The sequence below is a fragment of the Mus musculus genome, chromosome X, assembly GCF_000001635.26.
Source record: "Mus musculus strain C57BL/6J chromosome X, GRCm38.p6 C57BL/6J".
Classification (NCBI taxonomy): Eukaryota; Metazoa; Chordata; class Mammalia; order Rodentia; family Muridae; genus Mus; species Mus musculus.
In genome coordinates, this window is record NC_000086.7 from 69,359,194 (window position 1) to 69,383,187 (window position 23,994).

Below are 23,994 nucleotides of genomic sequence, written 5' to 3' on the forward strand. Positions count from 1 at the left end.
CCACTAGGGTAATACTTTAGTTGTACAGATGGGAAAACTGAGGCTAGGAGGTTTTGTCAATGTTGTCTACCGCTCTGCTCACTTCTGGCCCTAGGATTTCAGCACAGTGCCAATACTGTACCTTCCCGGTAAGGACAGTAGGAAAGTAATTCAGATGTCTGGGACTCCAAATTGAACAAGCCTTTATAATCCTGTATATCCTTTTTCTCTTGAGTAGATGAGGAAACTTTTCCTTTGAGGAACTCGCTAAAGGAATGGATTCATCCTTTCCTGGACTAGAAGGACAAGCTGGAAGGAGGAGAGGGGTGTGGTTAAGCCCTCCACGTGCAGAGAGACTGTTCTCAAGCCAGAAGGGAGAAAAGCAGCTGGTGCGTGGGATAGTGGGCACACACCCAGCGGTTTTCCTGTTTCTCAGAGAAGGAAAATGCAGGAGGTTTTTGCCCAAAGCTTAAGGTTGGAAGAAACTAGTACTATAACCACTTATCCCAAGGACCACTCAAGGGGACGCCCTTTATCCCTCCCATTGCAGCTTACTAAATCCAGGGCCCAGAGCTTGCTGACCTACTGAGGGACCAGTACTACTTCAGCCTAAGAGGATATTGCAGCGTGAACTCGGCTGGGATGCGCAGCACCGCAGAAATGGTGAAGGTGACCGCCCTGTCCTCCCTGAACACACATGCCCCGTGATGCAGCCCAGAGGGATGCTGGGGACGCAAAAGTTTGATCCAGTGGTCTGAAAAGAATGTCTGGGCAGGGACTACAGGCAATGGCAGCAGGGCGCTAGCCCTTCCTTGCAGCAGTTTGTGCACTCTTTTCTGATGGCAAATACTACATCCCAGTGGTAGGTTGGGGTGAGGGTGTCCCATTCTGCTAGTCTACACTCTGGTACAGTGAGACCACCTTCTGTGTTCCCCTGTCTGGGTCCCAGGACCTCCTCTGGGTCCTGGGCTAGGTCTGAGTCTTCAGCTCTGCAACTGCCCCCATCAGCTGATTTTGACAGGGGGTGGGGGGCATCCAGGAGCAAGGGCGGGCGGGGCTAGCCCCTGCCAGATCCAAGGATGATAACGTGTCTGCTCCATGTCGCGGCTTCGAGCTGTCCAGGCTCCGCCCCCTGTGAGTGTGTAAGTGTGTGATGCTGTCTCGGCCGCCGCCGCCTGTGCAGCCGCCGCCGCCGCTGCTGCCGCCCCGGCTGCCGCGCCGCGCCACTGCCACTGCCTCGCTCGCCCCCGCCTCTGCCGTCGCCACCCGCCAGCAGCCTGCCAGGCGGGCGGCCCAGGCGACCCCAGCTCTAAGCGGCCGCCACCGCAGCCCGGACGCGCTGGGCAAGCGGGCAGCCGCGGAGCGAGTGGACCAGAGCGGGAGGTCAGGCTCTTGCCTGCCCGGTGCCATCGCTTCCGCTGCCGCCACTGCTCCGGAGCGCAGGACTAGGTACCCCGGGCGCCCGCCGCTGCCGCTGATGCGGCCCCAGCACTTTTAACCGGGTAGGAGGGCCAGAGAGCCGCGCCGCCGACCGCAGCCAGAGAGCCGCGCAGCTCAGAGCCGCGCCGACACGCAGCGAGCAGGGACAGACGGCCGCCAGCCGCCGCCGCCCCGCCGCTATGGATCTATTCGACTTTTTCAGGGATTGGGACTTGGAGCAGCAGTGGTAGGTGTTAAAATTCCCCTTCTCTTTTGATGAGCGGGATCCCCGGTCTGGTCTGGGCTTTTCGCCTTTGTTAAGAGGAGCCAGAGCTGTTGTGGGGGGCGCCCCGGACACTCTCCCACTTGCTCCCAGACACCTCTAGCTTTGGCTTCAGTGACTCCTTGGTCGGGTGCTGGGATGGGGGAGGTGCGGGGACAGGGAAAGATGTGGGCAAGAGCATCCCTTTGCACTCCAAGTCTAAAGAGTTGCAGCCGGCCCATAGCAGCTTCAGTGCCACCCACCCGCACAACAACCTCCTGGGGTCTTTTCTCACCAGTGGCTGATTGGGTAGGATCCAGTCTTAAATGCTTTAACTTTCCAGTTGCCAGTGCCTGCAGCCAGTGGCGGGAGAAAAAGCGACAGCCAGGTACCCAGAGGCCACCCTCAGCTTGCTCAGCGGCCACCGCCCACGCTGTTGCCACCTCAATCCCCACCCAGAAAGGCATGGGTCCAAAACCTAATGCCTATCCAGCCTAAGTTCCTCTTCTCAGAGCAGCGTCTTCAGGGGCCACTGCACTAGGGACCTCCAGTCCAGTTGCCTTTAGCGCTTGACTTTCAAGTGGAAGGGTGTTTGAAGTTGGCCCCTAAAGTCTTCAGCTCCGAAGTCAATGAACATTTAATTAGCCTCTGAACCCCCATTGGCTTCCCAGTGGGAGGCAGCCTTAGGTTTGTGTATTGGACACACAGCTAGAATCCCCAGGTTTAGCCTGCTTTAAACAAAATACCGTAAAGTTGCGGAGAGATCCTGAAACATGGTGCAAAGGTGACTGTGGTGGGGGTGGGGGAGCAGAAAGTTCTTTCTCTCTGTGTTGATGTACAGGCGCACATGCATAGTGCTCCTCAGATCTATTAACTTTAGAAAAACTTCACCATTTACTATAAACATTATCGTTCTTTATAAGTCACAATATTTTAATGTACCAGTCCCCCCGCCCATGCCCAAGTGTTTAGATGAGGAAGGAGGCAGCCACAGGAGCAGAGACTTCAAGTGGCACTCTTGCCCTTTAAATGTAGTGAGGATAATCTGTAGTGCCCACCAACAGTTTGAAATCTTTTGCAATGTTCAGACTACTAGCTACTGGCCATGAATGCTGTGCCTTTTTTTGCAGGGATTTCCATTGTCAATGTCATGTTTTAGGCAATTTCCTTCTTTAAAAAAGGGTCAGATGCTTGGCCAATAGCTTCATTATGCCACTCGTGACTGCTTGGCTGCAAACCCAAGATACCTTACATTTTGTTATAGACATTCCAAATAAATTATCAAATATATCAGTATTTATCTATAGACATTTTAAAAACTATGTGGGATTTTATTAGTTGTGAGGAAAACATTATAGTTAAAGAATCTGTTCTTGCTAAAATTTTAAAAATTCCTGAATTTACTGCTCAATTTAATGCTGTATTTCTGAATGCAACATTTACTCTGATATAGTAATCTATTTTGCTGACAATTGATAACCACATCATTATTATCTGCATGCAATTTGTCTAATATATGCTTTAGGTAACACTGCTAATTTAATAGACATTGCTATAATTGATTTAAAGGCTTAGCTGAAAATTTAGGCATATACTAGGAATTACGTTTCTGCACACACACATTCACATATATTACTGTTTTAATTCTAGTTTAATGTTATACATGTGTAGTTGAATATTTAAAGGGGATGTGAACCTTTCTGCTTAATTTCTGTTTTTTAGGAACATGTGTGCCTGTTTCCCTTTAGAAATTCCTATTCTTAAGAAAAATACAAAACCATTTTCCTCCTGATCTGTAACTATGACACATCCATTTTAGAGCATGCTGACCGATTTGGTAGATGTGATAGAAAATACTGATGGAATGGTATAACATATCTGCATAAAAAAGAAAAGCCTGCCTTTCCTTTCTGTATACATGAACCACGCAATTTTCCTTCTTATTGCTTGGTTGTGAAGGGAAAGGTTTCTTATGAATCTGCATCTATATTTTAAATATTTGTAATGTGGTTGTGCTTCTGTATTTTAAGTACCTCCATAGAGAAAAGAAACACAAATACAACCATGGTGCATAAACTGAAAAGCTTGACATCATTCTTAATGATAACCTATACATCCTTCAAACCATAACGCTTGTTATATGTTTACTTCCATTTCATGAAAATAACTAGAGGGCTAAAGCGATGATATGCACTACCTCATGTATGTAGAAAGACAAATGAGGGGTAAGGCATAAAAGTTAAAGAGCTCATTTGCATTGACCCTATTCACTTGTGGAACAACAAGCTTGAAACTATTTCTATGTTAACTCTACCTAGATACCTATCAATAAAATCATCAGGAGAGCTGAAAAAAAAATTAAACCCCAACTCAATTTTCTAACCTTAATGAAGAATGGCTTCACATACACAGGAATATGTATTATTTACAAACACTTGGCTATAGTAAATTTAAAACAAACTGAATGCACATTGATAAACATGCTTAGGACAAATATGCACTCCAAAGAAGGGTTATGAATGCTGCTGCATTGTGCAAGTCTGTGCAGTGTCTGGGAGTGCTCATATGCCTTACAGAATGTATCACTGGGTTTTGCAAACTGCAATGGTAGCTTAATGGGTCATGCTCTGGACCCCATTAAAGGGCAAAGCTCAAGTTCCTTAGGATTTCTGGATGCATGAATAGTGTTCACCTGAGTTAGAATTTAATATGAACCATTCTGTGAAAGAAAAGGAAGGCACAGATGCTTATGTCTGCCAAATACATCATTTTATCTTTTTAAAAGAAGGGAAAAATATGGAGGAAGGAAGAGGAAAGCATAGTTCCTGCTTTTTAAATCATCCCATAGATTTGTCCTTGTTAAACAAGTAAACGAATTCTTGAGGAATCTGGAGATCATGTGGCTAGATTTGGACGTCTTTATCAGCAATGGCAAAGTCATTAATATAAATGTAAAAGCTTACAAATTGTACAGGTTTTCTATCCTGTAAGCACCTACCTCCATAACATTAAAGTACCTCTTTGTAGTATGCCAAATTTCTTTTTGTGAGGCAGTTACCTTTTAATTAAAAAATACAGTGTGTGTGTGTGTGTGTGTGTGTGTGTGTGTGTGTGTGTGTGTGTGTTCACTGGGTAAAAACATAAAGAGATAATTTTTAAGAACAAAAATGTAAAAACTCCCATGATAGCAAACCCCAAATATTAAAAGTAGGTTTTTTTTAAAAGAAATTGTGATACTGGCCTGATTCTCATGGCAAAGGACTGCATCAGTTGTTTGTAGATTTTATATGTTGTCTCACAAGTAGCCTAATTAGAGGCAAGCTTGCAAACGGGCAGTTATACAGGAAGAGACTTAAACTCACTAAACTGTTATATAAATAGAAAGTTCAAAGGTCTATGTGAGGCTGTCAAGGCTGAGAAGGGGCCATGTGCCAGCCAGGCTTCTTCTATTTGGGATGAAGGCAACCCCCAGGGCCTGCTCCAGCAGCTAACACTTTCCCAAGTTTTCTGGACCTCGTGGGGGCTGGAGGAGGGGACCTGCTTTCCAGACAAAAGTGAACTGTTCCAGCTCCAGCCAGGCATGGCTTGTACCACAGCAGCCCATCTGCCTCCACCCACTCCTGTGTTCCACACAGGTCCTCTGGGGCTCCCTTAGCTACAGTCGACCAGAAGAGTAGAGCAGGACTGGTTGTGGATGGGAAAATGTGGGAAATAGAGGGGGTGAAACTTTTCTCATGCTGGGGCTACCAGGACAACACTATGAGGGGGAGGAGTCTCATTTTCTTTAAGGTCTGTAGGTTGTCAGAACTTCTGTTCTCTGCTGTCAGCCATTGATCTTTTCCCCTTTATACTCAGTGGTGCATTAAAAAGAAACTCTCTATAGTTCATGTTTTTGCCTAGTGTGGTATGTCTTCTTTAGAATGCTTGAGTATTTGCTCAGTAGACCATTTTGTATACAGTGTTTTAAAGAAATGTATGGGGAAGAGAGATTGAAAGCGGTAATACTTGCTCTTGATAAGATCCCCTCTACAACCTCCAGATATCCCTGCAAAGAATCAAGGTTGTCTGAGATAATCTTAAAAATTACAGCTATTGGACAAAGAAGAAAATTATCTCATGTTAGAAATCAGTTTAATGATACATGAATTGTTTTGTTTAGGGTTCAGTCAAGCATTTAACAACTTTAAAATACACAAATCAAGATAGAAAATGACTGCCTTAAAATGTGTCAGTCGTTATAAGCATTTATGACATCCCAAATATTTAAATATTCTATAGATGGATAAAGATTATATTGTATTAAAACATGTTAATTAATGTTGGATAGAAATGATTCAAATATGTTGAACCTTTATCTCCATTATTCTTAGCTGTGACTATTTCTTGTGTGCAATATTTACACGTGTTTAAAAATTCTAAAAGTCCAATGAAATTATCATCTGTAGAACAATCTCAAAGCTGTTTGTCTAAGAGCTTGTAACTCTAGGTCATACTTCAAAGGGGTCAATCGCCATACACTAGATTAATTTCTCATGTAGACAAAACAACTCAGTGATTACATTTTTCTTTTAATTTTATCTTTCTGTAGTGCCTATGAGATAGAGGAAGAGTAACTTAAAAAAACATACTTACTGGTAAATGCATAAAGAATGTGTGGTGAAGATTAATGAAATCAAGAATTGAACTTGAAGAAAATATCTTGAGGGCATATACATGTGCCTGTGTTTCAGCTGCAGTAGAACTCAGGTTAATTGTCCCTATTGCAGTTTGAGAGTTCATTCATTTGGGGGAGCTCTATACTTCATACATTCAGTACTCCACCTCACTTAATCTTTCCAACAACTTTCTGCAACATAATGGCCTAAGATGATAGTTATTTTCAGGGATGTCAGCTATTTAGTAATGCAGGTCAGGTTTCATCCTAGATTGAGTGAACCTCAAGGACATTTTGACAGAGTATTTCCAACAAGTTCATTGCTATTCCACAAGACAGATCCTTTTATCATTGTGAGTTGGAAATTGCCAGAGTTGTTCCCATTTTTCTGATGAGCAGACTTGATTCTAGACAGGGTGGATATACACCTTATCCAAGTACACACAGCCTGGTGGATATGATCAGAAATCCATTTCTATGAAATATATATATCAGGTGCCCTTCCACAAAACCTCATTGACTTAATTTATTGTGTGTTTTGAGGACATGTAGCTCACTAAATCAAATGGGTTGAATTGTGTAGATTACACTTACATAAGAAAAATACATTTGTGCACTCACCATGTACTTGACCACTATGGAACACTGATTTTTTTCTGTTAGTTAAAAAAAGAACAATTTATGTATTGATACAATCTCTTCACATGCTTTTCTTTTTTCTTAGCATATATTAGTTGTAGAAAATAATGGATTTTATTTTGACAATTTTATGTATGTATATAATATTCTTACCATAATCAATCATTTCATTTCTAGTACTTTCATAAATGCATTCATGGACATTTATGAGTATTAGCATATCAACACATTTTCAGGAAGTATGGACTACTTAAATTATAGTTGTTGTATGCATATAGGTACGCCATATATAACAGTGAATGCTGAAGTTTAAAAGCTGAAATCATTGAACATTGGCCACATGTTTTGAATGTCAAATTTCTTAAATTTGATATTGATCATAAAGATGACTACAGTACATTTCTCTGGTTTATTTGCAGCTCCCAAATGGGGGTAGGAAGTTCATAATAATTCTTGTCAAAGCTTTGTAATCTATCACATCTGTTCTTTGTTTTGATCCTTGCAGTAACCTTGAGGCTTTATAAGAATTGATATAATTAACTCCATTTTCAAGGGAAGAAAATTGAAGTTCGGGGGGTTAGTTAGGTGACTTGCTGAAGTTTTCCCAGCAAATGAATGGTTAAATGAAATGTGCTCCTTGTACTTTCCACTGCCTCACAACTGCTACATTAAGGAATTTATGTTTAAGATCATTGCTTCCTAAATGATTGTATATCACCCGTCTGCATCATTTAGCACTGCCCCTTCCCATCGGAGGTATTGAAGAACCGTCTGTTGATTTACACCAGAGCCATACTTGGCTCAAAGACTGATCCATGCAAATGTGCATCTTTCAAAAATACTTGCTTATATATTAAGTCCACGAGATAATACTAGCCTCAGCCTGCATCATAGTGTTTTAATTATTCTTACTTCTGTCAGGTCTGTTAGCAGTCTGATCCCTTTTGCAAAAAATAATGAGACAAAGTAATGGTTACACAAAAACTTAATAGGAAATACAAAAATAGAAGCTGTGCTATAGGTGCAATTTCAAACATATAATTTCTATGAAATATAAGATATGTTTAGTACTGAAAAAATATGAAGGAATAATTTTTAAAGCACAAAGTTAAAGGAGTCAGTGTTACTGTTTCTCAATCTGTATGGAGAAAGTTAAAGAATGTGTGACAAAAATCTGAAGAAGGGATGAGTGATCGGAGGGTTGGGATTCCTTCAGCTTTCCTTGAGTTTCACCTTTTATGACTTGTATTTCATCATGAGAAAGCTGTTTTTCTACTTAACTGTCGCAGATCTACACCATAAATTATCATGACTGCTAAACAAAGGTCCAGCACTGGCTTCATATTATGCTAAACTTTTATGTTGTGCTTCAATGAAATTTTATATGCTTGTTCAAAGCAAGGCACACCACACTGTAGAGAAGGTGATGCTCTGAATTGTTCGATTTGTTTAAAGTAAATCTTTTCAATGACTTTAGCTACTAATACCTACCAACTTTACTGAGCTGAGAAAAATTATCCATGAGTTTAAATAAAATTGTGTGGTTTAAGCAGAGTTGATAATAGTGATATAGACAGAGCCTGATTTTAATTACAAATTGCTTGGGTTAAGGAATTTTAAAAAATATGCTTATTCATTATGTTTTGTTTGAAAAAGAATATGAACTAGTGTTTTAATGTAGTCTTTGATTCTGCTTTTCAGTAGGCAAGTGATGGTATATAAGCCATGGGGAATATGCTAAATAAATTGTTTTTATTATAGGCTCAAAATCACTCATCTGTTTATTCTTCAGTATTCTTTTCTAAACCAAAAAAAAAAAAAAATCAATTCTATGCAATGAAGGATGGTTTATTTTGTTAGATTTCCAAAGAGTATTTCTCTGCATCATTTATCCTTCTCCATGAAAAGCTGTTCTCGGGAACAGATAATGTTTCTTGTGGTGACCTTTATTATACTTTATTCTTGGAGTTAGAATATTTCTTTTGGTAGGCAGCATATCTCCTTGAAACAGAGTTGAAATATTTTCTTTTTAATGTAAACAATAACAAAACAGAAATAACACACTATTTGTCTTATAGCACTGTTGAAACTGTAATTTAGGTGTTAAAAACATTGGAAGAAGTTTTCTGGGAGTCTGATGTCTCCTTCATTTTTGGATTTCTGGTTTGGTCAAACTAGCCATTCGGAGCATGTTATGAGGTCAGTCTAACCTGCAGACTGAGGCAGCATGCACAGAATGACCTAACTATCTGTTGAACGACGTAAAAAGTGTAATCGCATGGGCTTTATTTCCCTCTCCAGGATGTCAGTCAACTAATTTTTGAACAAATTAATTTTCCAAAGGGACTGATTGTTTTCATGCCAGGTCGGCACAGCCACAGTAACTAAATTAGATTCGGCATGATGGATGTTTCTGATGAAGTGCATGGAGAGGTCTCATCAATTAGCTATTATTTATTTGCTGGCAAAATGCTTGGCTCTGGTGCATAGGCATTAATCAATTCCTAGAACCTACTGTTTAAAGGCTAGGGGGCTCCTTAGAATTTTCTGGTCTTGTATCAACATAGTACAGACGAGGAGACTGAGACCCAGTATGGTACAGTGACTTTCCCAGTCACAGAGTTAGTATCAGTTTTAGCAGCAGATTAAGAGAATGTAAATGGCTTCTATGGCCTTACAGAGGTAACACTGGAATGCAGATTTAAATGTAGAGAAAGAGTGTGGCACAGGCTTGTAAGTCAAAGAGGAATTTACAAAGGCCTACTGTAGGTGAAGCAATCTTCATCCTGCTCATGAAATGCTTTAAGTGCTTTTAACAATGTACTGGGAGAAATGATGTGACTATCAAGGCTTGGTGGTGTATGCCTATAATCCTAAGGCAGGGGGATTGCAATGCTAGCCTGGGCAACAGATTTGTGACCCTGTTTCAAAATTAATCAAACAATCAAACAAAAATAGAAAAGTAGAAAACTGTGTTATTTAGAAGGCCTCGAGCATCCAGTACACAACAGGAAATGATTGCCTGTGGACTTAACAGTCACCTCCTTTGGCTCACATTTATCTCCCAGCTGCCCGTGCTTTATTTTGTTGTGTCGTTGCAAACTCTCCTCAGCACCAACTACAATTTGATGAGAGATGACCACAAAACTAATAAAAACTATTTTGACTGTCTGAGCTGTGGAAGCATAGATGCACTTATTCTAAGAAATACCAAATGAAAATTTGTTTTCCTGAAACAATTAAAATAAATGTTTGTAAATGGGCAACTAACTTGCCAAATAACTGTTTTCAAAAGATGTGTAGAGCATAGCCTTTAAGATATTCCCAGATATATAGCTTCCCTTCCCCTTTCTCCTTTTTTAAGAAAAATGATGTAATCTGTTATTTAGAAGATGTGTAGCAGGATTTTACTCTCAGCATTTTTTTTAATTTTCCCTAAAATGTATGCTAGCATACCATCTGATTGCTACTTCCATATGTGTTTATGATTAACTAATTAAACACCAAATAATTCTTTAGCTATTTTATCCTTCACATGTGGGCTTTATATCTATGGAACAACCACATAGGAGCATTCTTCAGGCTACTGTCCCTTTCCAACTAGTCTTAAATTTCCCTTTTCTGTGTTCTCATACTGCAGTGAATACACTTTTGTCTTGGCTGCAGGACACAGTCTCACTTTCTTAATGTCTTTATTCACCTGTGTTCTTGTGTCAGATAAGAACGTGCCTCTTCTTTCTACACTTCTAATGCTGCCTAGAGTAATAATTACTTCTTGATTCAAAGTAGAGCATCATGCATTTATTAAATTAAGACAGCCATTGAGGTAGTTCTTTAAAATTGTAAATCTGGGTGGGATAGGAATACTGCTACCACTAATATTAATACTGAGAGTAAAAAGTGAACATATTAATTTACTGTGTGATAGGCTCTGATATGTGTTGTATTTTACACAGTACAAATGAGAGCACAAAGGACTAGTGATTTGCCCCAGGTTAAATTGAAGTAGTGTGTTGTATGTAGATTTGGACTTAATATAGAATCTAGTGAGTCTTTAGCTATTCTCCTAACCCCCAGTGATTCCCTTCTGCTTTTTGAGGGACTTCGCAGTTGTCTGGTGATGATGCTTTTGGTGATCATTTTGAAGTTTTTATAAATTATCTTTGTGTTTAAATTCATAATCAAATATGAGGCATAACTAACAAGGTATCTACTCCAACAAGACTCAGGATTCTACTCCTTTTTGTTGTATGGCTTGCCAGAATTTACAGTGATCTGTAAACTTGAACACAATTCAAACATCTGAGCTGAGATCAATTAGGTTAGGGATTTTAGTGCTGTACTCTGTGTTTCTCTAGCACACAAAACAGTAACGGATCCACAGTAGGTGTTTATTTATATGCTGTTGTGTATATAAATGGATTATTGTACAATAACTCACATCCTACTTTATATGGTCAAATTTATGAGGGGGTAACTCAGAGGTGTAAAACTTAATTTTAACAGACCAGAAAAGTTGACAGTTTATAGGTAGGTATAGGAAATAGAGAGATATGTTGTTTCATTTTCAGTAGGTATTCTTTTTCTAGAATTGCTATAAAGAAAATGTTTCTTATGTACATCTCATTTGCAAAGACGGTTGAGAATTCATTGTTGGTAAGAAAATGCTGTGTAAAAATATGCTTAGTCTATCAGTTTTATAATTGTACATTTTATATGTACTATTTTCTTCAGATTGTGCAAGTATATCCATGATCTGTCACAGTACTTTATGGGTTAGTATTCAGAATTCTAGATAAGGTTCTTTTGGCTAAGGCTCAGTGGAATAGTTTTTACCTAATATTCTTAGGGCCCATAGTTTCATGGCTAAAACTGAAGAAGAGGGCATGATTTTTGGAGGAGTCACAGGAGGAGTTGGAGATGTAGGACTCTTGTACGACATTCTCACAGAAATTAAATTTAAGAATAATAAAGGTTATACTATGGGAATGATGTACCATTGTTAAAAGTGTCTTAGCATGTCACAATCCCTGAATTAAGGTTTATACAGTACAAAGGGAGTCAAATATGCCTTGAACTTCTGCTGAGTAGTTTCTCCAAACTGAATCAGATGCTGTTTTTATATTTTTCCTTCTTGAGAGGCTAACCTAGGATTTGGGTTTTGCAAATATATATTTTTAGATGGAACACATTGTCTATTTATGCCTCTGAAGGACTCAGATGACAGTTTCATCTTAAGGATGTGCAGAAAAGTTTCCAAGTTTCAATTCTTAGAATTCTGTAAGATATTTTCACGGTCAACAAAAAGCACAAAAACATACATTTCCTTAGGTCATGTCATTTGTAGGCATCACTTCACTAAGCAAACATCCTAACAATAGCTGCTTTTACCCCCATTTCACTGCCTTAGAAGCAGAAGATCAGAGAGAGACACACCTAACTTCCACAAATTCCCGAATTAGTAAACTGCAGAAGCCTAATTACAATGCAGGTTTATTGAAAACGAAGCCCGCTCCTACTGCCATCTCCCTTTACAGATGTGTAGTTGATAAATGATGTCTCAGTAATAAGGCTGTGCTTAGAATCCCCTAAATATTTTTCTTTTCTCAGTCCAAAATTTAAAGCAATAGCATGCGTGTCTAGAAGACAGCAAGACAGAGAAAAGGTAATGAGACTGTCTAGGAATTTTAGTGTCTCTAAAACACCCACCTGGCTAAATAAACCAGATGTTGGAAGATATACTCAGAAAGCAGTTAGTAAGTACTTAATGGGACTTTAACTAGAGATCAAGAATTTGCATAAATTAAAGATCCTGCAGAAAAGTCCAAGAGCCATGACATGCCCATGGCAGTCTCTACCACCCTAAAAGGCAAAATGTTAACCAAATCTCTTTTGCTACAATTAGACTCTTTGGGTTATTTGTTTGTTTAAGTTATACGACAGTTTAAGCATCAACTGTGCAAATAAATTCTGACTGTAAATTATAAAACTTCCCATTAAACATGATGAAGACCACTTTTATTGGGTTCTGATTAGCATCTTACTCAGGAGTTACAATGAAGTGCCAATGCTCACACTAATGCCATTGAAAAAATGCACTCATTACACCATTCTGCCACAAAGCCTTTTGTAAACAGTTGCTATGACTCATATATCTTGAACAAAAAGATAAATTTGATGAACTCAAATGGCTTGAAAAGTTAAAGTGAACTCTAAATGTAGATTAGTAGCAAACAATGACAGCAAAGCCAGCATTGCCTCAGTTGATTAATTTATAAGGATGTTGGTCAATGATTTTAACCAACAGCTATGCATAATAGACTACTAATGGGATCTATCTGTTAAAATTACATAAAGTATGGCATTTGATTTATTTCAGAGTTTCTCAAGGCTCAATTTTAACTTCATACAAATAATACATTGGTCACTCAGGATAAATGACACATTGAATAAAGTTGTGATTTTGTCTTTTTCTCATAATCTGATTTTTATGAGGATTACACCTGTTTTTGTAACATATTCCTATCCCCAGTGCTTATTGGTAGAGTAAAACCTTTAAGTCTCCTATCTGCTATCTCACTTGATGACAACAGTCTATTGAGTCCATTCCCTTCCTCCAGGTTATTGGGGTGTTAAAAAAAAAACTTTAGTTTTGACTGTAATATTAAGAATCACCATATATACAGATCTTTGACACTGCATTCTTACTATATGTTCAATTTTGATGTTTGGTGCATACTACTAAAAAACAAATGTAATAAATTAACAACAAAAATAGCTAAAATAAACTTAATTATCAGAAACAACAAAGTTTTGCCTAGGTGCAGTCAATGCCCCTGACTCCAAGTTGGGTGGAGCCTTCCTTGTGCTGAAAACATGATAGTGGCTGCTAAAGAGGCATGCACCCCTCCGAGGCTTTTCTTGTCCCTCGAAATATGACTACTGCAATACCAGGACCTGGTCATTTTTATACTTTAATCACATGTTACTTCCATCTTTTATTAGATTCATTACCTTAATGGGATAAAGAAAGGTAAGTGTGTCCTTTTTAAAAACTTTGAAATATGTCTAACTTGTGTTCACATACTAAAAATGAAAGGCTATTGCATTGATATTTGCATGAAAATACGTGGGTTTATATTTTAAAATAGAAAAAATATGATTCTGAAAAAGTTCATAGAAGTTCACAGACATCACATAACTCTTAAAACATAAGGTAAATGTGAAGCATGGGGTAAGTTTCCTTAAATTGAACATAATCATAAAAATTCAGGGAAAAGCAATATATTCTGCAAAATTTACGAGAGGTTCTTTAGGGGGGAGTTCACAAAGCTTGACAACTCTCAGTGCATCTGGCCTGGTACATTCCTGTCTGTAATGAGAACCTTATGGGGCACTGGGCCTTGGTTTTCTTAGGGAGAGCCTATTTCCCAAGGGCATCATAAATGATACACAAGTCAGAAACTTTGTGGCTCATGGCATTTCTCAGAAGGACTTTAGGTCAGAAGATGGGAAAAGGCTTTCCTAATAAATCTTCATCAAAAAAATAAATAAATAAATCTTCATCGAGCTTTGACTAATTCACACTATTATTGCCATTTTTATTTTGTTGATGATTATATAGGAATTCAAGGGGGAATGACTATGCCTACAAGACTTCACAGAAATAGTCCAAGGTCTTGGGGTCACTGTGATTCTTATTTTTTATCTGAACACATTTGCTTAGCAGTGATGACAACCAGACACCACAGAAGTGTAAACACCAGAAACAAAAAATTGAACACCCAGAGAGCAAAACTGAAGAGAGTTTGCAATGTGTCTGATCTGTCTTCTTTTCTCTACATTCTGGGAATCTTTGTGATTGAACTCACTTGTGAATTTGAGTCTTCTATTGTAGAACTGGTGACCTGTAAATGGGTAATAGATCATAAAATATATCTTTGCAAATGTATATTTCCATGCATTTTCACACCTGTACATTATTTTCTATAATTTTCTTCTCAAAAATATTTTTTAGCAGTGAATGTACATTTTGGTGCTAAGGGTAGGAAGTAGGGAAACTTGTAAGTTGAATTGATTATGTGTCTTTGCCCCTGTCTCTCTGTCTCTCTGTCTCTGTCTCTGTCTCTCTCTGTCTCTCTGTCTCCCTTTCTCTCTCTCTCTCTCTCTCTCTCTCTCTCTCTCTCTCTCTGTGTGTGTGTGTGTGTGTGTGTGTGTGTTTATCCTTTAATGTGTTGCTCCTGCCTCCTTTGTGAACAAAGCTCTCAGTGGATTTCAAATGCCCTTGTGGACAAGCCTTGGTGTTCTTCCTAAAATATACAACTCTCCCTTCCCCATCACCTACTCACCTCTTTCACTATCTCATAAATTCTTGACATTTCTTTTCATAAACACCTTTGTGGTCACTGTTTCACTTGTGTCCTTAGGTATTTCAAAAAAGAGATTGGGTGAAGCTAGACGTACATCAGCATTTTTGTTCTGGTTCATCATTCTCCTTTTAATCATCTTTTATATTTCTGATATACTTGCAGAGTTTGTATGCCCTTTGTTGGATGCTGACATTAGGTATCTGAAAGAGGAAAAATAGCATCACTGCTTTGTACTCATTTAACAATTTTTTGCTAAACACTATTTGTTCGTTTTTTGAGGAAAATGTTTAAAAGGTTGTAGTGATTGGAGCAGCCTATGCTGAATAATTGAGGGGATTGGACAAAATGAAACATTATTTTAAAAGAAAATAAGCAATTTTTACCTTTCATATGCTGATTCTGAAGAGTTGATGAAAAAATTGCTCTATTTCCTCACTGGGAGAAAAGAGGAGGAATAACATTTAAGAGACAGAAGCCTTTACTGTCTTGCAAATTGCCTCACTGTATTCTAAGGTTCAGGTTAAAAAAAAAACATGACTCATGTTGATTTATGATCCATCAATTAAAAACAAAAGCAAAGAGGAATCTTGAATTCAAACTGTTGAATTATTAAACTTGGATATTCCAGCTGTATTGCTGTGGCAAATTAAGATCCACTTGTTTATATTTCCAGTGTAACACTAAGACTGAATTTTCATAGACAACTGATCACTGAGCCTTTTAGCTACAGTGCTGATATTATGTACTCCTCCATCAGACTATTACAAGAGAATTGGGACTCTCTGCTAGCCAGGTTTTCTATAATGATAATTTCCCATTTAAAAACGGAAACATTAAAACTATAAAGTTATAAAAGCAAGAAAAATCTAGGATCAGTTGTCCTGAAACCGTGTAGCTCAATTTTCACGCAATGTACATGGCATCAGTGTTTTTGAAGCCTTGTTCCAAAAACAGCGAGAATTGTAGAGCTTTCAAACTGTAAAGGTCATTAAGGAGGTTCTGAGGTGGGCCAGATCCTTTTTCATTCTCCCTACCAGCAGTTAGGCATTCAGCTTTTACTTCTCAGGCAGCTGATTTCTTTTCATTTGGGCAGTTCTGAAAGAAATTCAGTTTGGGGTGGTGTGTGTGTGTGTGTGTGTGTGTGTGTGTGTGTGTGTGTGTCTTACAGCTTCTAGCTCTTTATTTCAGCTGTACTCTGAAGGCAGTACACAATAATCTAAGTTCTTTAGTTCAAGTTGGTTCCCCAAGCTTTGGGGGCAGGTACATCTTCTGCATTCACTTGTGTTCTCCTTGCTCAGGAAAAATATGTCTGGAGAGACTGGATGGGGGTGGGGCAGGAAGGGCCTGGAGGTGTGTGGTTGGAAGGTGTTTTCACTCTCTTTCCTTAAATTCCTTTGTTCTTCTTTTACTCCATTAGATAAGCATCAAGTGCTCAGCTAAACCTGGGACAAGAATCAGGTCTCTATTTTCTCTGAGGGAAGCATCTCTCCATATTGTCTTTTCTTTGATTGCAACAGGAAAAAAAATCAGTTGACTAATATCAAGTCCTGATGCCTCCTGAGGGATATATATATATATATATAATTTGTGAGAAAATAGTGGTTTCCACAATTGAGGAGTTGCTACATACCAGATACTAATCTATACAATGTCCTCTTTCAGACCCTGTAAACATTTCAGTAAGAGTACACATGTTAACTACTGCTGTTCTGATGTTGATGTCCAAAAAGACTGACACATTTGCTCAAAACCACAAAGGCAGATAATAGACAAGAGAGTGTATAAGTACTGGTGCTAAAACACCGTACTATGATGTAGCTTCCCAGACATAAATTTTGAGATATTGCTTATTAGGTACATCTTTAAAATGCTACTACTTGGAAGCTATATGATCTGTGTTTCCGAAGTGATGAGTATCCATTCCACTCTGACACTACAGCCTCAAGGAGTGACACTCTTTTAATATTATATGTATGGTAAATGATAGTCTGTACTTAGGAAAAGTGAAATTCCAAGTATAATACCTCCTGAGGATGAGAATGGTCATCCCCTCATTGATTTATTCATCACCCATATTGTGGGTGGTTATAAAGGGCCAGATACAAGTTATAGCACGGTAAGTCTTATGAGAATGCCCCTGACTAAATAATTTAAAAGCAACAAAAGTTTGTCAGATGCCCTGTATTTCTTTAAATTACCTGAGGTCATGCATAAGAACCCTTTTGGTTGCAATTAATGGCACTTTAAAGTGAAGAAAGAAACAGGTATCTTGTGGGGCTAGAGAGATGCCTCAGAGGTTAATAGGGCATTCTGCTCTCACAGAAAACTAGAGTTTGTTATCTGTCACCCACACTTGGGGACTCACAGTCACTCTATAACTTCAGCTCCAAGGGATTCAACACCCTCTTCTAGCTTCCACACATGTGTGCACACAGAGAGACACTCACTTGCACATAAATAAAAATTATAAAAATAAAGAGATATCTCAGACTTCCTAGCTCCCTTAAGAACCACTACCTAGGTAAGTAAACTCATAGTTGAAATTTATGTGACTGGTCAGTTTATGAGAGAGTATTGTTTGGAACCAGAGAAAACCATTTCCAAAGATTCTATTCCAAAAGGGCTGGAGCCATCAATCATATGTTGAAACTCGTGGCACAGGGCATCTGGCTTTCTTTTGTGTCTGCCAGGAGTCAAGGCTGATCCAATGTTGCCTTGAATGGTTTTGTCTGTGTCTAGTGCTCACTTTTTAAAAAACGTGTTGCATAAGAGGATTCTGAAGTCAAAATCTAGCCCTTATGGCAATGTCAATTACTGTAATGTCTTTCAGTCATTACTCAACAAGCCATCTCTTCTGTTTTTGTTATCAATACATTATTAAAAACCCATGAATCCAACTTTACAATATTGAGTTTTTGCCAAAGGGGGTGAGTTCTTCCAGAGATCTATTTTATCGATAAGTGTAGATGACAGATGAGGACATTTGTGATGAGAATTGTATTGTATTTAATTGGACCATGCTTTGTTATATTTGTAATGTATCCTTGCCATGGTGCTTGTCTTCTGTGGGAGAGACAGTAAATAACCATGTGTCATTTGTTAAATCAATATTCTCTTTGCTCTGCCCAAAGCACTGACCTTTAATGGAGAAAGAAAGATTTGGCTTTAGATTTTTGGTCCATTTCTATTTGAATGGAGGTTAACTAGTGTTTAATGTGGAGGTGAACATGCATCTTTCTTTCTTTTTTTGTTTTGTTTTGGTTTGGTTTTTGTTTGTTTGTTTGTTTTTGAGACAGGGTTACTCTGTGTAGCCCTGGCTGTCCTGGAACTCACTCTGTAGACCAGGCTAGTCTCAAACTCAGAAATTTGGTTGCCTCTGCCTCCCAAGTGCTGGGATTAAAGGCGCCCGGCGAACATACATCTTTTATTTAAGACTGGATAACCCTATCAGGAACACTGTTGAGAAGATAGGCATTTGATGAAGATTGAACCAGATGACTTTGGGGTTATTTCATTCACTGAATTTTTAATAATGCTTTTTAACATCTCATAAATCTAGTGTTTGAACTGATCAGAAAAAAATGCACAAATCACATTAAATTCAGTTTAAATTTTAGAAGTAAATGACTTATAATATTTTGCCCAGTGGGGCAGTTTATGGTAGAAAATAAGAAAAAGAGTATTGTAGTATAAAATTTAGCAAACAATAAAATTAATAATACAAATACAAGTTAATTTATTAAGAGAAGTTTTTAAAAAATAGAGTTGTGCATCTATATATAGCCTCCCTTTGACATTTTGTTTCATTTGGGAGCTTAATAGATAGACCCTATTAATTACTATCACCTTCTAGTAGCACTATAACAGCAACCGATGTAAATTTTGGTAGCGCAGCTATTGACTTCTCTTGCAGCCCAACTCACTGTCACTGCCCTGACATTGTACATAGGATCCTCTTCTATCTGATTGCTTCTTAGATTGACATGCTTCTTAGAGGAAAGTTATTCTTAGAAGAAACTTATGAATTCAGATGGTTATAAACTTATAATGGAGAAGATATGTTTATCTCCCTTCTATCTACCTACTTTTGCATATTTGTAGAATAAAACTTAAGCATCTTATTCTTCTTTGTCATAACACATTGGAATAAATATTACAGTCTTTGAAAACATTACAAGTGGAATTATTTGCAATGATTTATGATTCAGTTTCATTTATAGTAAATGTCTTCCAGTCATGTAGACCTAAGAGTTACACAAATATGAGGGAAATTACATGCAAAATGAAAAGAGACAAAATGAGAGAGTTTACAAATTTAGAGAATTTGAACTCTTCGTTGGACCTGTGTACTATGACATATATATGCATTTAGTATCAATTAATGACATTAAAATTGTCCATTTGGAGACCTGATAAAGCAATTTATTAGTAATGATGTTTACAAGTATGTGCATACATAAATATGTTATGTGCACATCTGCCTATACACACACGTGTATATGCATGTAGCATGCATATGTACATCTGCTACTCTTTAAGTTCTAGACTATAGTGTAATGAACTTTTAAGATACATGGTCATGATAGTCCCTCCCAACTTTCTTTTTTACAATATATACAAATATGCTTTTTTAAAAAACTATTAACCATTTTATCTGTTTGGAGACTGTTTTGTTTAAAAATTATGCCATTATTTTATTTTAACCATTACTTTTTACAATAAAATAATCAATGCCAGCTGCCCTCAGCACTTGTGCCCTTACAAGGGAAAATCATATAACACAAGCTTACATTTTAGATGCATTAAAGAATGGACCTTTAATTATCGAATATTTTAAAACCTATAAAATATGTTACTGTCCATGATGGACACACCCAATTGCACTGTGGGCCTGCCGTAGTTTAGACTTTTCAAACGCTTTTGTGTTTAGCAAAACCCCAAATGCATGTTGCCTGAAGCCTTTCTTTCCCCTCTTTAATTTTGAGACCCCTATGCATGTGGAGGGAAATGTAATCCATATGTTTCTGATTCATTTACACTTAAATCATCAAAATGTTGTTTTGTAGAGCCATTTGATGTTCAAAAAGCATGGGTTTTTAAAAATCAGCTTTTAAAAACTCCCCTCACTACCCCCACTCTACTTCCCATCAAAAAGTCTGATTTTACTGAGGCTAAACAAACCAACATACCCAACAGGATTGAGTCTCTTTTTAAAAATTGCTTAAGCAGAGTATGCCAGAGGGTCCGGGGTGGTAGGCAGCAGGCTCCTACATTCTTGTACTGGCCTTACTATGCTTACTTAGCAGGTCATATTCTCTTGGTTCTGCTTAGTACTGGCTAACTGTCTCTGCTTTGGATGCAATCAAATATATTTTCAAATAAACTTAATAGAACAGAGAATTTTATCCCGCTGACCAAACTTTCAGTGAACTTGTCATTTAAGTCAGACGATTCTTCTACTTTGTCATCTGTAAGAAGAAAAAAATGTCTTAACTAGAGAAGATCATTCTTCTATTTTAGTCATTAAATCTCCGTTAAAATGCTAATCCCTTTACCTACAGTTGCTTCCCCCCCCCCCATTTAATAAGGAATCTGATAAACAGTAATCAAGAGGACGCTTGAACAAGCTCCTTTACTGTGGCTAGTGGCTCTGGCCTGTTCCCTAAAGTAATTTGTTTATGGTTACAATTACAAAGCCTTTTGACAACTCTAGACACTGGCCCTGAGAAGAGGTCTTTATGTGGAAGTCAAACAGACTAGCAAAGCATAAAGACTAAGTTAAGGGTGTCCATTTCTCAGTGCATGGCCTACTATGGATTGAAAGTGTACTTAGAATGAAACCTCATATAACATGTTTCCTCTTCACAGGAGTTTGGCTTAAGGTAAACAGTCCAGAGTTCCATTCATAAGTGTCAATGGATCACAAAAAACCTTCTGAAAAGAATATAAAGTGGGTGGGTCTTTTGGTCATTTTTGCATGTTATGATAATAGAAAGACTAAAGTACAAACTCAATAAAAACCTCTTGTAACGACTAGAATTAAAGATATATTCAAGAATAACTCAAGATAGTCTTACAAACTGAAAAGAAATTGCCACAGTTTTACAAAAAGGATTTGCTTTTTAAAGTAACAAGTTTTATATACTATTGTTTAAATTATTAAGATATAGACCCAATGGTCTTATAATATTTAGAAGACAGTACAAGCAAATTACATTGTTAGATTGAATACTTATATGTGAGTTTCTCTGTGGATTTCTAGGTTAGTATATCACCACACATTGGGTTTGTCTTGATGTAAATGCTGAGGGCTAAGTGTCCATATAGTTTCTCTCATATGGGGCCACATGGGCTTACAATGAATATTTCAGATTAAATTGCACTTGATCATAAACACATTTTTATACCACATACGTATGCCAATTCAATGTAAGAAAAGAAAGAATGTAGACAGGCAAAGTCTATCTGGGAGTCTTGACTGCATTTAAAATCATGGTACCTGTGAAATGGGCCTGGTATTCTGCAAGGCCACTGCTATGCTTTCTATTCACATCAGTGATCTACGGAGTTCATGCCATTGCCAGTTTAGGACAGCAATGGAGAAAGGGTTCCCAATGAAACCTCTGCCAGAGGGTCAAAATTTGTCATCATACTGCTAAAGAGCAAAAGCCTTTGGCTCCTGTCTGATGGCTGCACAAGGACATACAGCTGGCTGCACTGTGCATCAGTGTGTTCCAGCCTGTCTCGGGCTCTTACAAACTCCATGATGTGCTTTTTCAAAGTATGCCCTGAAAAACTTCTGATGCGAAATAGTCAAATCATGACTGATGTGTGCTAGCCACTTTTCCCAATGACAGACATTGGTTGCCCCTACTTCAGTTAAAATCTTCACTACTTCTCCAAGGATTGCAGGTGCATGCTGCTATATTTAATTGTGTGGGCTGTCACAGAAGCACTTGAGAGCTTTGGAGAATGCATTTGTGTGAGACAGATTGATCAGCTTTTGCCTCCTGTCCATCTTATGATAAAGGCAATTTCACATGATTTAAATTCTCTTTGGCCTATTTATTGAGGAGTAAGGGGGTTTCTTGTTCATATAAACAGGCATGGATTGTCCCTGCAAAGGAGGGGTGGGAAAAGGCTATAGAGCAGAGGTTCTCAACCTTCCGAATGCTGTGATCCTTTAATACAGTTTCTCATGTTGTCATGACCCCCAACCATAAATGTACTTCGTTGATACATTGTAACTTTATCTTTGATACTGCTATGAGCTGTAGTGTAAATAACTGATATCCAGGATATCTATTATGCAGCCCCCAAAGGAGTCACAACCTACAGATTGAGAAGCACTGCTTTGGAATATAACTTCAATTCTTTCCTGCTTGGGGAACATATTATAGGAAACTTTTCAGTTCTTCACCACTATTTTACTATTTCCATTTAGTGCCAGTTATACTCCTTTAAATGAATTTCAGGCATTGTGGTTTTATAGTTTCTGGCAGTTTCTTGTACACTTGCACAACAATTACTAACAATTGATTATTGATGGGAATTTAGACAGAGTCACAACAAGTAGCATTACAGATGCTGTCACAGCGTTAAAAAAAAAGAAATTTTATTTTACTCAGAAAGATTATTTACTTTATTTATAAAGTAATATATTTATATTATCACATAGATACTTTCTCTAATTCTTACTTAGGCATGCTTGCATATGTTCACTCGAAAACCATTCAAATACCTTAACATATGATTGACTCCTATGACTGAACTCTATAGTAAAGGGTGTACATTTAAGAAAAGGAGAAACTGGGGCACAGATAACATACAGCTCTTCTGAAGTCACTGATAGTCATATAAATGCTGAAAGCATTACACCATACTTCTTTTTTTGTGGGATGAAATGGTGTTGTACATTCAATTAAATCTCCATTAATATTAAAGTGTAACTGCTAATATCCACTTTCAACATTGACAACAAGATGAGAAAAATGAATGAGGCTTATAGGCATGGGTTCTCTAAATACATACTTACAAATATATATATATATATATATATATATATATATGTGTGTGTGTGTGTGTGTGTGTGTGTGTGTGTGTGTGTACATACAATAATATTCTAAATATAACATACAGTACATATACATAAATATATACGTACATACACATTGTTTTCATTTTAAACATTGGCCAATTACATGGTGTTCTTTGGATTTGTAACAGTGACATTATAAACCATCCACATCCACACATACCCTATTCATGTAATTAAACCAATTCATCAAACATATTGTTAAAGAATCTGGGAAATGTGTGGGATAAAGGATTAATTAACTCAGAAGCATGTAAACTCTAAAAAGTTTGTCAGTCTATTCTCATTATACATATGCTCTTCCATGTATGATTTGTGACAGCTTAAGGACAGATGGCTGTGTAATTTACAACTCTGATTTCAATTATATACTGTGTAGTTCAAGTGAAAATAGCTCTCTTACTGCACAGATAAAGATGTTATGAACCATTTATTAGAAGTGTTTTGAAATTAGGATCAAAGATGACGCCTACTGTGTTTGATTTCATGCAAAAAAATTGGAATGCCTGCTCATAAAATAATTTCCAAATATTAATCTTTTTTCTTTGGCAGTTTTAAAATTGGGCAAGTTGCAAAG

General features: G+C 37.9%; 1 protein-coding gene across 4 annotated transcripts in view; it reads left to right on the forward strand.

The window, feature by feature from the left end:
* Positions 1-996: 996 nt before the first annotated feature.
* Positions 997-23,994, forward strand: part of Aff2 (AF4/FMR2 family, member 2) — a 511,865-nt gene continuing 488,867 nt past the window's right edge. For 2 of the 4 annotated variants that reach the window (XM_006527821.4, XM_030251226.1), the window contains exon 1: positions 997-1,645. In XM_006527821.4, coding sequence (XP_006527884.1) covers positions 1,599-1,645 — 47 coding nt within the window. In that variant the 5' untranslated portion in view covers positions 997-1,598. The remainder of the gene's footprint in view (positions 1,646-23,994) is intronic. The other 2 variants (XM_006527820.4, NM_008032.3) reach the window with 2 other exon arrangements.